Source organism: Malus sylvestris, chromosome 2, assembly GCF_916048215.2.
Source record: "Malus sylvestris chromosome 2, drMalSylv7.2, whole genome shotgun sequence".
NCBI lineage: Eukaryota > Viridiplantae > Streptophyta > Magnoliopsida > Rosales > Rosaceae > Malus > Malus sylvestris.
The window spans coordinates 9,712,547-9,730,087 of record NC_062261.1 but is presented as its reverse complement, the minus strand read 5'-3'; the positions used below and the strand labels follow the sequence as shown (position 1 = coordinate 9,730,087).

General features: G+C 34.4%; 1 protein-coding gene across 1 annotated transcript; it reads left to right on the top strand.

The window, feature by feature from the left end:
• Positions 1-6,697: 6,697 nt before the first annotated feature.
• On the top strand, positions 6,698-7,684 carry LOC126613403 (chaperone protein dnaJ 11, chloroplastic-like). Its single transcript, XM_050281169.1, has one exon. It carries the CDS (start codon positions 6,771-6,773, stop codon positions 7,236-7,238), a length of 468 nt encoding a protein of 155 aa, XP_050137126.1. The 5' UTR covers positions 6,698-6,770; the 3' UTR covers positions 7,239-7,684.
• Positions 7,685-17,541: the final 9,857 nt, after the last annotated feature.

The following is a 17,541-nucleotide window of genomic DNA, read 5'->3' as shown; positions in this document are numbered from 1 at the left end:
GTGTGTGTGTAGGTGGTGTGTGACGGTGTGAGAAAAGAAAAGCATCTAAATAATTCAACTTTTACAGCTTTTAGGAATGATACAATTTTCTACACTCACAATGTTTGCCAGCTCATTATATAATCAACTTGATAATGTTAAATCCATCATGCAATGCATTTCCTTCCAATTTTTTATGATAAACTAATAGATAATTAACTAAATAAACATCCTGCAAAGTTTCAATAAAAATTTCCAAGTTTTTCTTACAATTTTCGTGGTTTCCATATTATTTTTATCGATATCGATGTTATCCCGATATTTCTATCGATATTTCCGTGTTTTCGGACTACCGATATTTCCGATATCATCGATATTTAATACCTTGGTTCCAAAAAGAATGGCTAAAAATAAGCCATATATAAATGAGAAGGTAAGGAGGAGAAACCAAATGGGGAAGAAGGCTAGCATTTTTCAAAAGATTAATTATGCGTTGCCTCAGTATGTCATGTATCATTGCACTATTCCTTCTTATTTGTCGATAAGAGGGAAGAAAGATCAAATTTGCTAGTTTCTTGTGTTTTTATATTCAATCAGGAGGAGCAGAGATTTGAGTTTGATGTTTCTTCCAACATCTAGAAAGAAAGGTATCACTAGACTCAACACGCATATTAAACGTCGAAATCAACCTCATAAACGAATCATTGCAACCCCATACAATAAAAAATTATTAAACTTCCTCCAATAAAAATTGAAGTTTGATTTCAATTTTTAGTTTTAGACTTCCTCCAACAAAGATTTGAGTTTGATATTCTGATGTTTCTAGAATATTAGAATTTTAGTTTTAGACATATGTGGTATAATTCAAAAGTCATCAATTTACTCTTTAAAACACAAAATTCGTTCATATAACTCATAAGTCAGTTTGATTTCACTTTGTCCCTAGAACTTCATTTTGATTTCAACCATCCTTGTAACTCAATAGTTACTTTATTCTTTGAGACTCTAAATTTGTTCCACTTTGACTTGTGGACTCTCTTTTCTCTATAAAACTTATAGGTCGCCTCTTGAAACATGTGAGACTTAACACCCAATAAGAATATGTCACATGTGCAATAAATTTGACTATAAATCTCCATTATACCTTAACATTTAACAATCAGATAATATTAAGTTTAAAAGAAGCTGAAGAGATGAAAAAAATAAAAATAAAACTAATTAGCCTAGCGCACCCAAATTAAACCTAGATAAGAAATTAACTGATCTAAGACAATGTGGAGTGAATTTTGAGTTTTATAAAGACAATTTTCAAGTTTGAGGGGGCAACATAAGATCAAAATTGAGTTCCAAGGGGCAAAATTGAGCGAACATTGAGTTTAAGGGAGCAAAGTGGTGACTTTTTAAGTTATAAGGAGCAAAGTGAGAATAAAATTGAGTTAGCTAAAAATAAGCCGTATATAGAAGGTAAAGAGGAGAAATCAAATGGAGGAGATAGCTAGCATTTTTCAAAAGATTAATTATGCATTGCCTCAGTATGTCATGTATTATTGTACTATTCCTTCTTATTTGTCGATAAGAAGGAAGAAAGATCAAATATGTTAGTTTCTTGTGTTTTTATAATCAACCATGAGCAGAGATTCGAGTTTAATGTTTCTTCCAACGTTTAGAAGAAAAGTATCACTAGACTCAAGACGCGTATTAAACGTCGAAATCAACATCACAAACGAATCATTGCAACCCCCATACAATAAAAAATTATTAAACTTCCTCCAACAAAAATTGATTGGGGGGTAAATCAACAAAGTCCAATGATCGTGATCGATAACAAATTATGACAACCTTAGAAGATAATGATATGATAATTCAAAACACATCAGCATGAATTATGATCAAACCCTAAACCCCAAAGATATGTTTTAGATCACTGTCAAGGATCACAGGACTAATTTCTAAGGGCATGCAATAGTTGAATGAGAAGGTTTTTTCTGGCCACAAGAAGTATTGATGTCCTTCTCAAATGATGGCATAAGGGATAGGGATTCCCAAATTGGCTTGAACTTTCAAGGTTTTGGAGTTATCAGGAGAAGAAGAAATATTATTGGATAATTGGAAATTGGATAGGGATATATGCAACTCAATCTTAATTTAATAGGAAAATTAATGAAAATAACTTGAAAACTTTGAGTTTTAATGATAATGACAAAATAAAGAGTAAAGTATATAGTACTAGGATTGACTTTTTAGTGTAAAAATATGGTTTTTCGTTAAAATAAACAGTATCAATAACTTTTCGTTAAAATTCCCTAATTTAATTGGACCTTAAAAATTTTAGGTACTCGGTTTGGCCATCATGTTGATTTAATTATTGATTTAATTAAGATCTAATTAAGGTCTAGGCCCCATGGGCAGGTTCAACACCCATCAGTTTAGTTTTTTTAATTATTGTTTTTAGGGAGACTTTGGATGCGGTCCCTAGTTATGAACAGTCTTTGACTGAAACCTTATTGGTTTTCAATTTTTGATCCAAGTCCCTGAAATTAATTGATAATTTATTTCTATGTACGTTACTATATTTTTTAAATTAAAAATTAAAATTTATAGTTGTTTATAGTAATGAGATTTTAAATAAAAAACCATAATTTGTGGGATTAAAAATATTAAAATATAAATATACTATTGTGTGTGTGTGTGTAAACATGGGTACATTCATAAAAATAACCAAAAAATTATTGTATCAAAACATGGGTACATTCTTCAAAATGGGTACATTTAGCAAAAATAAAAATGGGTACAAATAAATAAATAAATATGGGTACAATACAAATAAAACTTTAAAAAATATGGGCACAAAAAGAAATTAATATATGGGTACAAATTAAAACTGAAAGGAAAATTGGTACAAATTAAAAAAGGGTTGCAAATTAAAAATGGGTACAAACTAAAAATAAAAATATATGATAAAAAATTTAGCCATAAATATAAATATACTAATTGTAACATTTTTAATATTAAATGAATATATTTAGAAATAAAAAATATTTTATTATTGAAATAATTAATGATATTATTAATACAAAGGACCTTGATCAAAAATTGAAAAGTAATAAGGTTTTAATCAATAGAGTAGTAAAAATAAGGATGAAAACCTAATTACTCCTTGTTTTTATATAGTATCAAACTATTATTTATGTAAAAAAAAAAAAAAACTTTGGCAATCTAGATTTTGGACATTATTCCACTTTATTCTTCGAAACTTTGGTTTGGTTTTGGGCCCCTATTAATTGGCAGAATTAACGAAGGGTGTGTGTGTGGATGAGTGTGGGGAGATGTGACACTCATTGAAACTTTTGGCAGGCTAAGAAAGTTCAAAGGATAAGGGGAAAGACGAGGGCTATAATTCATGTGACAGCTAAACTTTTTCCTATATATTTTCGGATGAAAGCAAAGGAGGACATGTGACTCGTACTGATTTGATTTAGCGTGTAACTTTGTTATTGGTTTGTTGTACCGGATGTATGATAATCTGGCAAAATCGTTGAACATATCAATGTCCCATATTCAATGAGAATAACTCATCTACATTCATCAGAACACTGTTGTGGTATCTTGAGCAAATAACACAGCGTCACATGTTTAAGTTTTTCACATAACATCAAATAATTGATTTAAAACGTCGCCTTAACATTTCTGTTATGTAAGTCAGTGTATTCAGTTCCTCATCGCAACCAGTTGTACACAACTTTATCCACAATTTGGAGAAGGGGTCATTATACTCTTTTTTGGATACCATACACTTGGCCCTTGGACTTATGACATAGATATTTTAGGGTTCATGTATGTAGACCGTATACTCAAGCTTGAGACAAGCAAAACAACAGACAATTTGGTCAAGTGGCTCTTCCTAGCAAAAAAGCTACCAAAATTCACATCACTTTTTATTACCTTTGAAATTTATATGGGGTGGGAGGAGCTGCTGAGGCAACTAGCTAGTAAATCTACATGAAAGGTTCTAGATCCTGTGTTGACCGAAATACTCAAAGCCATTTGTAAATGGATTTGGCCTCTTAATTTGTTGATTGCAGCTAGCATTTATCCATTATTCTATGGTTTTGTTTTTGCCACTCAATTACAGCTAATATATGCGAGTGACGGATTACTCTGGTCATTAGAGTTTTTCTCTTTAACTCTCGTGATTCGGGTTTAAAATCCTCTTTTTTTTTCACTTTTAGTGTAGAATAATGCTTGTATTAAAAAAGATAATTAATATATCTAACTAAATTTAACTCCATTGTGTGTCAAACCTTAATTTTCAATTAGGATAATGCTAGGGAGACCAAATTTTAAAATCAAATTTGCAAACCAAATGTCATGGTAGTTTATGATCGAATTATTATTTAAGTGTTGATTAACGTGCTTATTTCCTATTAGTGACACATCATTTCGTTTGCAAATTTAGTCCCTCAAGCATTAGTCATATGCATAGAATTATGACCCAATTGTAAGGGCAACACACTTACAATGAGAAGTGAGGACCCGTGACTACACCACTCACTGAAATTATTTTGTCCAAAAGATTTTTATCTTTTATTTTTGTCAAAATGTTGTCTAGAAGAAAACGTCCTTAATACTTCCGGATCTCTGTGTTCGGAGTACAAAGATTAAAAAATTTGGACTGCTCAATTTCAATTCTATGCCCCCTATTAGTCTATTCTATTGGCCTACTTCACAAAAATTCAAAAACTTGAACAGTTCAAATCTCTTAGTCATTGTGTTCCAGACACAAAGATCCAAAGTTAATCTCGATCCCATTTTGGGGAGGATATTTTGTTTATAGTAGGTAGGAAAGAGATCATGAGCCTTTATTCCATATACTTTTTTATAGTATTTCTTGTGCTTTGGTTTGGAGGACACACATAAGATGCAACCACCATTACTTTCCATTGTCTAATTTTTGTTGTTAGTTCTTTTGGTTGGTGCATTTTATATCCATTCTCTGTTGGTTCTAGAAGGCATGAGCGATCCCCTCACTCTGGCAATGTCACCCAAATTATCAACATTATGGGATTATTAAAGAGAAAGAATAAAAGGATTCCCTTTACAACCACTACTTGATGGCTTCTGCTTAAAAGCTAATGGGATACGATAGACTTAGGGTTCGATTTTCTCGAATCTCGTACAGACTTCGTTTAAACGTTAGGCAGCTAGATACTGCCTTGATTAATCTTTAGGCGTTTAATAATTAAGTAAGAGCACCTAGACTTACCTAGGCACTCGCCTAGCCCACCTAGTCTGCCTAGATCACTACTTTTATTTAGACATAAAATAGATAACTTTCAATTTGCATTTTACTTTTTCAATAAATTGAAAGAGACTTGTTGAATACTTGAATGAACACTCATTATACGCCAAGATCTTGCATGCCGCCTGACTAGCGCCCAACACCTTTTAGAATCTTGCCTCTAATGTATAAATAATGATATACGTTGTTATTAAACTTTGAAAGTTTAGAGGGAAGAGGTTAATAAGAGTTTACTTCAATTAGAAAACATTTTATAGGGACAGTGGACAGATTGAGACAATACAGAGGGAAGAACAGTGATAGAAGTAGAAAATTTAAAACTTAATTTAAAACTCATGGAAGGTCAGTTTAGGTTTGCTTTTCTAAATAGATACTTTGCTTCCTTGCATGGTTTAGGTATTTTTTTCTACATCCTTTTGTTTTTTCATAAATAATTAATCTGTTTCTGCACCAAGTAACTATTAGTTATGTGACTAATTAGGTTTAGTTGACTAAGACAGAAGCTAACACTATAATAAACAAGCTTAGTCGAGATTGATCTCAATAATGAATTTATAATTACAAAAGAAATTTCAAAGTCTTTTGTGACGACCAAATGATATTGAATAAATGGCCGAGAAGATTAAAGATGAAATGGTCCAAAGAAAAACAAAAAGACGCAACGGGAATTTATAAATTTGGAGTCCAAGCTCTATTTGGGCCCATAAACCTTTCCGAAAAGAGCGCGGCATTTCGATATCAGCTTTCAAATTAGCATTTTAAACTTTGTAATAAAAGCTGAACTTTCGTTTTATGTTGGATTAATGTTGTTTCTAATTCCCAAGACCCATGAGCTTCCCGAAACTTATTTAAGTTGTTTATACTTTTAGCTTTTCTCTCAAAATCTGGTGGACTCAAGCAAACTTAATTTTTCGAGGGCATACGTTTGTAGGCCTCTACGCTTGTATTGCGTCACCAAATAATAAGACTCGTGACATTACAATATCGGACATAAATAAACAAAATTTATAACAAATCTAATTTAATTCGAGTTTTATAATGAAACACAATCACATCAGTCGATAAGAGTTAAATTACAAAGATTGCAAAGGCAGCCTTACCAAATGGAAAAAGGAAGAAAAAAAAAAGCAAAGGAAAAGGGCCAATCAGCTAATTTAGGGAAGGACACCAAATGACCAATACAACTCATCCACTCCCGTTTATTATCAATTTATGACCACCAAAAATAAAATAAAAATCATTTTCCAAAAATAATAAAAAATAAAAAATAGGATAATTATGTTTGACAAGTCAGCATCAATGCCAGCCAAACTGGATAAGCATTAACCAAACACCATATTTAAACCTAGTTATAACTCCGGTCTGGCCCAACCTATATCCGCATCCAAACACCCCCAAACTCCCTCAACATATAAAGCCAAACCACTCTCCCACTTCCCCTCCCTCTCTCCTCAATCAATTTCCATAACCGCGTACCAAAACGCCCCGTATCATGCTTTCTGCTTCATCCTCCACCACATTCCTCACCGCTCCGATTCTCTCCGCCACATCCTGTCCTAAAACGTCGACACGTGTACGATTTCAGCCGATTCGCGCCTTCGCCGCCGGCTCCACTTACGCTTCTGCTGAGGCCGAGACGCCATCGTATCTCCGCCCTCGAACCATGACCTCGCTGTACGAAATCCTCGGCATACCAGCCGTCGCCACGTGTCAGGAGATCAAATCGGCGTACCGAAAATTGGCTCGGGTTTGCCACCCGGACGTGGCGGCGATCGAGCGCAAGGACACGTCGGCCGACGAGTTCATGAAAATTCACGCTGCCTACTCCACGCTATCAGATCCCCAAAAGCGCGCCGATTACGACCGGCAATTTATGCGGCGTAGCCGCCCGTTGTCTTCGGCGTCGGGATATTCCGGGTACTACACCCGCCGGAACTGGGAGACCGATCAGTGCTGGTAGTGAGTTGACTCGCCCGGTGGTGGAACGATTCCGAAATTAAAGCAACTAATCCGCGAGATTACCGGTAATTTTGTAAATATACGAAAGGTGACATAGTGCAATCAGAGCCGTTGATTATATTGATCATATTGATCGGGATGACATCGCTGTTTGTCTGTCGGGCACTAAAACAAGAAGAAGAAGAAGTAGCGCCAAAAATTGGGAAGGTCAAAGAGTTGAAAATCTTGTTTAGTGTTTGATAATTACTATAATTATGTAGCATAATTAAGGGGGGCAACATTTTTAATTTTTGTAAAGTTGTGTTTTTATTTTGGATTAATATATACCATAAGTACAGTATATAGATAGTAATTTACATGTAGAGATTGGAGCTCAGTATTTTGATGGGTAATCAATTTTGTATTACTATTGGTATTGATGATAAGTTTTGAAGTGTTTGTTCGTAATGTTAAATTATGAAATCTAGATTGTGCTTGGAGATACGTTACTTGTGGGATCATGATTTTTTAGGATCGGAGTAGGCGAATCGGAATATGCCTACTTTTGAAGTCTGGTTATAGACTTATTATGTCACCATCACCATTTTTTCGGAATCAATGGGCGAAGTCGGCTAACTTCGCTAACATGCTTATTTCGGGAACCTGATCCAAAGGAATCAACGCAAGATTTTTAGAGTTCTTACCGTTTAAGAATTAACGTTATTCTTTTATTTTAATAAGAATTCTATTATCCTAAAAAATCTTTCTCTTGACTAATATATATTCCCTTTCATCACTGGCACCGCAATCTTCGCATGGCCTTCGTTTTTGGACGGGAAGATTGGATACCATGATATATGGAAGTCGGCGATCATTGAAAAATGTTACAAACTGGCTGTCGGCTATCACTGTTGTTTTGTATAACTCGGCCATTACAAGATAAGAACCATAAGAAAAAAGTTAAAAAGTTGAAAGTGGAATCTGGCATGTAATTGAGGGATTTGGATCCTATCCGGATCAAATTCTAGAAATTCTATGAATCTTCACATCTTAGTTATTCATTATACATCGTGCGATCATAAATTATTTAAATTTTTTATTTAAAATTAAACACAAATACTACCTAACGAAAACTGACCATACAATATATGATGAACGGTTATGATTTGAGGATACTCACAAAGAGAATCCATAGAGAATCCTCATCCGTAATTGAGGGGTGTAATGGCAGTGGAAAATCACTGCTTTATGTTTTCAATTGAATTTTATTGGTGCCACTTAGTACTACGGTCTAGTAGTATTCCTCTTTCCTTATAAGTAATGTAGTTCAAATTCGCATTTGATGAGAATGGTACCAAAGACCTCTTACTTATATATTAAGAAGAGACTGATAAAAAAAATATCAAAAAGAGAATGAATAATTTTTTGGTAAAAAATGAATGGAGAATCTAACATAAAATGTGACATCCCACATCACCTAGGGGAGTGATCCTTAAATATATATTCTCATCCCTATCTAGCACGAGGCCTTTTGGGAGCTCATTGGCTACGGGTTTCGTAGGAACTCCGAAGTTAAGCAAGAAAGAGGCCAAATCACTTCTAGGATGGGGGACCCACTGGGAAGTTGCTCGTGAGTTCCCAAAAACAAAACCGTGAGGGAATGGTAAGCCCAAAGTGGACAATATACAGTGGTGGAACGGGCTTGGGATGTGGTGGACCCCGGCCGGGATGTGACAAATGGTATCAGAGCCAATCCCTGACCGGAAGTATGTCGACGATGACGTTGGGCCCCTAAAATGGGTGGATTGTAACATCCCACATCGCCCATGGGAGTGATCCTTAAATGTATATTCCTATCCCTACCTAGCACGAGGCATTTTGGGAGCTCACTGGCTTCGATTCCGTAGGAACTCCGAAGTTAAGCGAGAAGGAGGCCAGAGCACTCCCACAATGGGTGACCCACTAGGAAGTTGCTCGTGAGTTCCTAGAAACAAAATCGTGAGGGCGTGGTTGGGGTTTAAAGCGGACAATGTCATGCTACGGTGGTGGAACGGCCCCGGGATGTGATGGACTCAGGTCGGGATGTGACAAAATGGTATTAGAGCCAATCCATGGTCAAAAGTGTGCCGACGAGGACGTCAGGCCCCTAAAAGCAAGTCCACCGGTGGTGGATTAGGCCAGCACTCAGCACAAAAAATAGGCTGGGATCCTGTCCATTCACTCCAGCCCACAAAACAGACTGGCACCCAGCCCAAAATGGTCTCTGGGCCAGCACAAAACAGGCTGACCAAGAAGCTGGGCCATTTGCTGGCGTTGGCCACGTGGCCGATCCTGGGCTATTGGATTTGAATATTTTTCAAATCCAACGGTCCAGATTAATTAACTACATTAAAATTAATTAAAAATATAAAAAAATACATATTTTTTTTTTAAATACAGTAAAATTTAAAAAAAAGTTATTATTTTTTTTCTATAAATACCTAACTCTCATCTTCCACCTTACACCACATTTCAATATTTTCTAGACCTTCTACCAAAGCTTTCATATACTTTTTGTGTGAAAAAAAAATACCAAAAAGCTCATCCTTAATTTATTTGATGAATTTATGTAATTTTATTTTAGTGTGTTTTTTTTAAGTTTATTTGATGAGTATGTAATTTTATTTTAGAGTGTATTTTTTTTTAAGTTTATTTGAAATTTTATCCGAAATTGGTTAAAAATCTTATCCGAAATAAACTTAAAAAAAAAAAACACACCAAATAAATGCGCTAGGTGCCAGCGCATTTTTTTAGGGGTGGAGATGCCTTGGCCTATTACTGTTCACTCCAGTCTATTACTGTTCACTTGAGTCAATAAATGCGCTGGGTGCTGGCGCAAAGTCCTTAGGGGTGGACTTGCTCTAAAGGGGATGGATTGTAACATCCCACTTCGCCCAGGGGAGTGATCCTTAAATGTATATTATCATCCCTATCTAGTACGAGGCATCTTGGGAGCTCACTGGCTTCGGGTTCCATAGGAACTCTGAAGTTAAGCGAGAAGGAGGTCAGAGCACTCCCAGGATGGGTGACCCACTGGGAAGTTGCTCGTGAGTTCCCAAAAACAAAACCGTGAGGGAATAGTAAGCCTAAAGCGGGCAATATCGTGCTACAGTGGTGGAGTGGACCCGGGAAGTGGTCCGCCCTTCAGTTATTTTAAAAATACTTTCAAATGAGCCCTAAAGATGTCCGAGTGCATTAAACAAGTATACATGGCCAATCTTTTGTATAAGGGCTAAGAGGAGAAATAAATTAGAGATCTGAACGTTTTCTAGTTTTACCAAGCGAAATTATTACTTTCTTTTTTTCATGATATACCTGGCTTTTTATTCATACTGTGACAAATCATTGTTTGACATGTATATAACATTTTTACTTTTAGCGTTCTAATATACGAGGTATAACGAGACCTACAAATGTAGGATGAAATCTCATTACTTGCTGAAGTACTTACTATTTTTATCATTGATAAAATTCCAAATACAATTAAGAAAGATCTATATACTTGTTTCATGTATCTGTTAAAGTTCCTGTTATATTCCGCCCCTAAATTCACATTCCGAGCAATTACGTATAATTGTAACTAGCTTTGTGGATTGTCGAGTTTGGTATCTTGAGTTTATAAATAAGCAGAATATTAAAGTGATTGACTAATGATTAAGCTTAAGCAAATTGGAAATCGGTGTTTGAATACGTTCACCATCATTTGATGTGTGAGGTCACCTGCATCGATCATTTATGCACGTCGAAAACGTTGATCTGGGAGTGCATTACTTTTACTCTACATAAATCTTGTACTAATACCCCTTGCTAATTGGCGCTGGAAATATATTTTATTTCTGTGTGATGCTTAGTCCAAATTGATGTCTTCAAACCTCTTCAGGTTTTTTCTTATAAGGCTTTTAAAATATTTTTTTAATTAATTATATTTGAACTTAAGACACCCGCGCACTGATTAATTTGCAATAATTTATAATTAATTCAGGCCCTAATGAAGGAGAGATCCCCCGTAGATGACAGATTAACAAATAAATAAAAATTAGTGATCCAATTTGTGTAGATTCATATTATATATTCAAAGTGTTCATCCATACAAAACAAAGATGTTCGATCTCTTGAGTTAGCTTATGTGACGATAATAGTTAGGATTAAGATAAATCAAATTTTCCATTCCTTCCATTGTTCGTAAAATCACTAGATTTCGAGCCTCTTTAGAAGTGCTTCAGATGAATAAATCTATAAGAGACTAGAAGAACCATAGAAACCATATCTTAGGAATTAGGTGCCCGGACATCTTATTGTTTCCAAAAATTCCATGCTAGTTTTGGTTTTAGACTAGACTGGTAGATAATGGTGGTGAACCGGAAGGTATGATGGAGATGGGTGTAAACTAGCCCTGTGAGTATATACAACTTATGCGCTTTTCACATTCTGTTTTGCTTTTCACACATTTTATAACAATTTATGTTGATTAATGCTCATCAATTTATTCGATCTGATGAACGAAAATTGAGAGAACTTTTCAGATACACCCTGTTAATTTTTATTGTTTGATTCTTTTCAATTCATTTAATCAGATGGCCAAAAATTAAGATAAATGTGTGAAAGATAAAAATGTCTAGATAGCACCACTATATAAAGGGACAATTGTTCAATGGGCTTCCTACCTAGATTTAATCCCCATCTCCTACAACAATGTTCGACCTCTTTGTTGTGGAACGTACTAGGTGTCAATGGGTAATAAGCTTTGTTGTGGAATGTACTAGGTGTTAATGGGTAATAAGCTAGAATAATACAAACCCGGAATGCATTTCTTTTTCACTTAGCAAAATTCCTATATATATATATATATATATATATATATATATATATATATAGCAGAAAGGTAAAAAGAGTGAAATTTTCGTAATACTTAAATTGTCCTTCTCCTATTAAGAATTCAAAAATTAAATGAATAAAAATTCACAAAAAAAACCCTCACGGGACAGTAGGGATTGGTAAGTTGATTATTATTTTTTAAATATATCATAACAAATAAATAAAACAAAAAAATCAATTGCCACACTGAGTATGCAAAAAAAAAAAAGTATGTGATAATTAACAACCATTTACCCACTGGAAGATAAACGAAAGAAAAGAAGGGAGATATGGTAATAAACCTTGATTAGTTTAATCTATCTGTTTAAATATGATTTAATTAACAGTGATTCCGAGAACCTGCCGACCCACATACATATAAATTACTTCTGGATCAAGGTCTTTTACTCAGCTAGTTTTCAAAAAACAAAAAAAAAAACGTCTTTTACTCAGCTTCGTACGTATGGCATGAAGTCATATACAATGACTAAAGGCTTCATATGCGGTTCTTCTTCTTCTGGAAAAATTTTAGTACCAATGATTTGAGTAGTTTAAAACGTAAATTATAATAACAACCCACTTTCTTGTTTCTTCAATGGAAAATATATAATTTATTTGGTTTGGAATATTGACCACCTAGGTTAGAAATGACATAAATAATGTACGTAGAAAAGTAAATACATTACGATTTTCCATCTTCTTCTTATTTCTTTGTCAAAAAGTCGTCAAGGAATTCTTGATTCTTCGATGATAAATATGTAATTTAGACTAACTCCAGAGAAACATGTATACAAAAATTCTAGAAACAATTTTCCTTTTTTCTTACAAGAAGAAGTTCTAGAAATAATTAGGAAAGAACTATTGACTAAGTAAACATTCTAATGCTTAGACTTAGTATTCCGGTATCGGGATCTTCTGACTAAGTAATAAGCAATTTTATTGATCATTTATGCACGTCGAAAACAGTGATCTGCATGGCCTTTATTACATTAATCTTTACATCACCGATTAATCTTATACTAATATCCGGCTAATTTGCGTTGAAAATATTTTATTTCTCTAATTGGTTGCAAGAGGTTTCAGACTTTTGAGGTTCTCTAAGGTATGGCGTTTATTTGTTTGCCATAAACAAAATACTTCTTGTTACTCAAAGATCCATTTTATATGACCAATTCATTTCAGATCCAAAGCATTCATCCATACAAAAAATAAAAATAAAAATCATGTTCTTTTGCAGTTAGCTTACGTGGGAGAGCGGGATAACGGTTAGGATAATATATGTAAAAGGTAATTCCTCTAATATTCATATAAATACGTAGATTTCAATTCATTGCTATTTCTTTTTCGATGATTTTTTCAAAATGAATTCTAATTAAACATCATTATTCATGACAGTGTTTGAAGATTTACATGAATTTAAGCCCTTGTATTACAAAACTAATGTATGAAATCTTGTATTTGGTTTTGTTTTACAGGGTGAAACAAAGTAATTTCCATAGAGATATAGATATAGATAGATAGATACACACACACACACATACTTACATACATACATACAAATAGCAATATTGTTGTTAATAGAATTACTAATTAGGAATGTGATTGTATGAACTTAAGGTAAAATTCCAATAGGATTTGGAGACTAAATTCTTTTTTGAACAAATGATATTATCTACACTAATGCGGAGGGGTGAGTTGAACCTTGCTAACAATAATGTGGTTCAAATTTGTCATTGGCAAGAACTGAACCTAAGACCTAAAGCAAGAAAACCTTACAAGAAAACCAATCATAATTAGTATAAAGTACTAAACAAGGGGTGATGACACAATTCTCATACACTTGAGCTCTTCTCTCTCCCATCCTATCTCTCACCCACTTTTATAATTAGTTCCACAATATACACACACACAGACACATACACATTGTAGTTGTAACTACAATATAGATATGCCACTTAGAAAGACAGAAGAATCTAAAAGCGACTAGAAGCTAGAGAACCATAGAAACCATATCTTTATTTATGTCACATCCCGACCCAAGCCCCACCACATCTCGGGTTCGATTCCGCAGCAGCACGATATTGTCCACTTTAGGCCCCGACCATGTCCTCACGGTTTTGTTTTTAGGAACTCACACGAGAACTTCTCAGTGGGTCACCCATCATGGGATTGCTCTCGTGCGAAATCGCTTAACTTTGAAGTTCCGATGAAACCCGAAACCAATGAGTTTCCAAAAGGCCTCGTGCTATATGGAGGTGAGCATGTACATATAAGGCATATATGATTCACTTTCCTAGGAGATGTGAGATGTTACAATCCACCCCCCTTAGGGGCCCAACGTCCTCGTCGGCACACTTCCGGCCAGAGATTGGCTCTAATACCAAATTGTCACATCCCGACCCATGCCTCACCACATCCCGGGTTCGACTCCGCCGTAGCATGATATTGTTCACTTTGGGCCCCAACCATGCCCTCACGGTTTTGCTTCTAGGAACTCAACGAGAACTTCCCAGTGGATCACCCATCATGGGATTGCTCTCGCGCAAACTTGTTTAACTTCGGAGTTCCGATGGAATTCGAAGCCAGTAAGCTCCCAAAAGGTCTCGTGCTATATGGAGGTGGGCATGAACATATAAGGCATAGAAGATCCACTCCCTTGAGCGATGTAGGATGTTACAATATATGCCACCAATTAACTTGACATTATTCCAATTTTCTAAATATTCCATGCTATTTGGGTAAGACTAGACTGAGTTGTAGCTAATGGTGGTGAACCGGAAGCTGTGATGGAGATGGATGCATACTACGATAATGACTGGAGAATTTTCTTGTTCTCCACCAATCTTGGATTTAATCCATATCCATAACAACAATGTTCCACCTCTGTTGATGGGACTCTCTACTAGATAGTGTTAGTGTGGGAAAATCAAGTTAGGATTCTGTTGAGCTAGGTTTTGTATATCTCTTTGAGTCTCGGTTTACTTGTACTCCAAGTTGATTGACTCAAGTAGGCGAATCAGAATATGCTTACTATTGAAGTCTAGTTTAGACTCAATATATCACCATCATCCTTTTTTGGAATCAATGGGAGAAGCCCGCCAACTTCACTGACATGCTTATTTCGGGAACCTAATCCAAGAAGGAATCAACACTAGATTCGAGAACTTAATCCAGCACGAATCAACATATTATCTATAATTTTGGAGTTCTTTCAATTTAAGAATTAACGTTATTCTTTTATTTTAATAAGAATTCTAGGATATCTTTCTCTCGACGAATATATATTCCCTTTCATCATTGGTACCGCAATCTTCGAATGGCCTTTGTTTTTTGGAGGGAAGGAAGATTGGATATTATGATATATGGAAGTCGGCGATCATTGAAAAATGTTGCAAATTGGTTGTCGGCTATTACTGTTGTTTTGTATAAGTCGGCCATTACAAGTTAGGAACCTTAAGAAAAAATGAAAAAGTTTAAAGTGGAATCTGGCATGTAATTAAGGGGTGCAATGCCAGTGGAAAATCATTTCTTTATGTTTTCAATTGTATTTTATTGGTTATAATTAATACTACAGTTTAATGATATTCTTCTTTCTTTATAAGTAATGTAGTTCAAATTCGTTATTAGCAAAAATCGAACCTAAGATCTTTTACTTATATATTAAGAAGAGATAGATAAAAAAATTATCAAAAAGAGAACTAATAATTTTTTTGGTAAACAATGAATGGAGAATCGAACACGAAAATAGAAGGTTCAAAATTAATTCACTAAAATTAAGTGTTTTCAGTTATTCTAAAAATACTTTCAAATGAGCCCTAAATTGTCAGTGCATTAAACAAGTATATATGGCCAATCTTTTGCATATGGGCTATGGGGAGAAAGAAATTAGAGATCTGAACATTTTGTAGTTTTACCAAGCCAAATTATTACTTTCCTTTTTCATGATATATCAAATTTCTTATTTATATTGTGACAAATCACTATTTGATATGTATACAAAATTTCTACTTTTAACGCTCTAATATATGAGTTATGATGCGACCTGCATGTGTAGGATGAAATCGTTTCGGGTTACTCTTTAGTTGCTGAAATTACTTATTATTTTTATCATTGATAAAATTCTGAATACAATTAAGAAAGATATACTTGTTTCACGCATCCGTTATAACTTATAACTTATCTTATATTTCGTCACTCTATTCACATTCCGAGCGATTAGGTATAATTGTAACTAGCTTTGTGGATTGTCGAGTTTAGTAACGTGAGTTTATAAATAAGCAGAATATTAAAGTGATTGACTAATGATTAAGCTTAAGCTAATTGGAAATCGTGTTCAAATATGTTCACCACCATTTAGTTTGTGAGGTCACAATTATCGATCATTTACACACGTTGAAAACATTGTGCATTACTTTCAACTTTACATAAATCTTATACTAATACCCCTTGCTAATTGGCGTTGGAAATGTTTTATTTCTGTGTGATGCTTAGTCCAAATTGATGTCTTCTAACTTCTTCAGGTTTTTTCTTATAAGGTATGACTTTAATTTGATTGTCATTAAAATACGTCTTGTTATTAATTATATATGAACTTAAGACACCCCCGCACTGATTAATTTGCAATAATTTATAATTACTTCAAAGTGATCCAATTTGTGTAGATTCATATTCTATATTCAAAGTGTTCATCCATACAAAACATAGATGTTCCCTTGAGTTAGCTTATGTGACGACGATAGTTAGGATTAATACATATCAAATTTAAATTCCTTCCCATGTTCGTAAAAGCACTAGATCTCGAGCCTCTGTAGAAGTTCTTGATATGAATAAATCTAAAAGAGATTAGAAGAACCATAGAAACCATATCTTAGGAATTAGGTGCCCGAACATCTTATTGTCTTCCAAAAATTCCATGCTAGTTTTGGTTAGACTAGACTGGTAGATAATGGTGGTGGACCTGAAGGTATGATGGAGATGGGTGTAAACTAGTCCTGTGAGTATATACCCTAGTAGTGCTATTAACGTTTTTTTTTTTTTTACTTTTCACACATTTTATGTCAATTTCTGTCCATTAATTATCTTCAAGTCATTCGATTTAATTGACGAAAATTGGGAGGGAACCTTCCACACACATCCTGTTAAATTTTTTCATTTGATCATATTTTTAATTCATTCGATCTAATATCTGAAAATTAGCCGAAATGCATGAAAGATAAAAGGGTGTGGATAACACCACCCTATATAAAGGGACAATTGTTCAAAGGGCTTTCTACCGTTGGATTTATTCCCCATGTCCTAGTAGGCTGATTTGGTATTGCTGTGCTTAGAAAAAAAAACTGCTTTTGCTGTGCTGTGAGAATAAACTCATTTTTGTTACTTCACGTTTTCAGCTTTTTTTCACCAAAGAACTGTGAAAATAAGCTGTTTTTAAG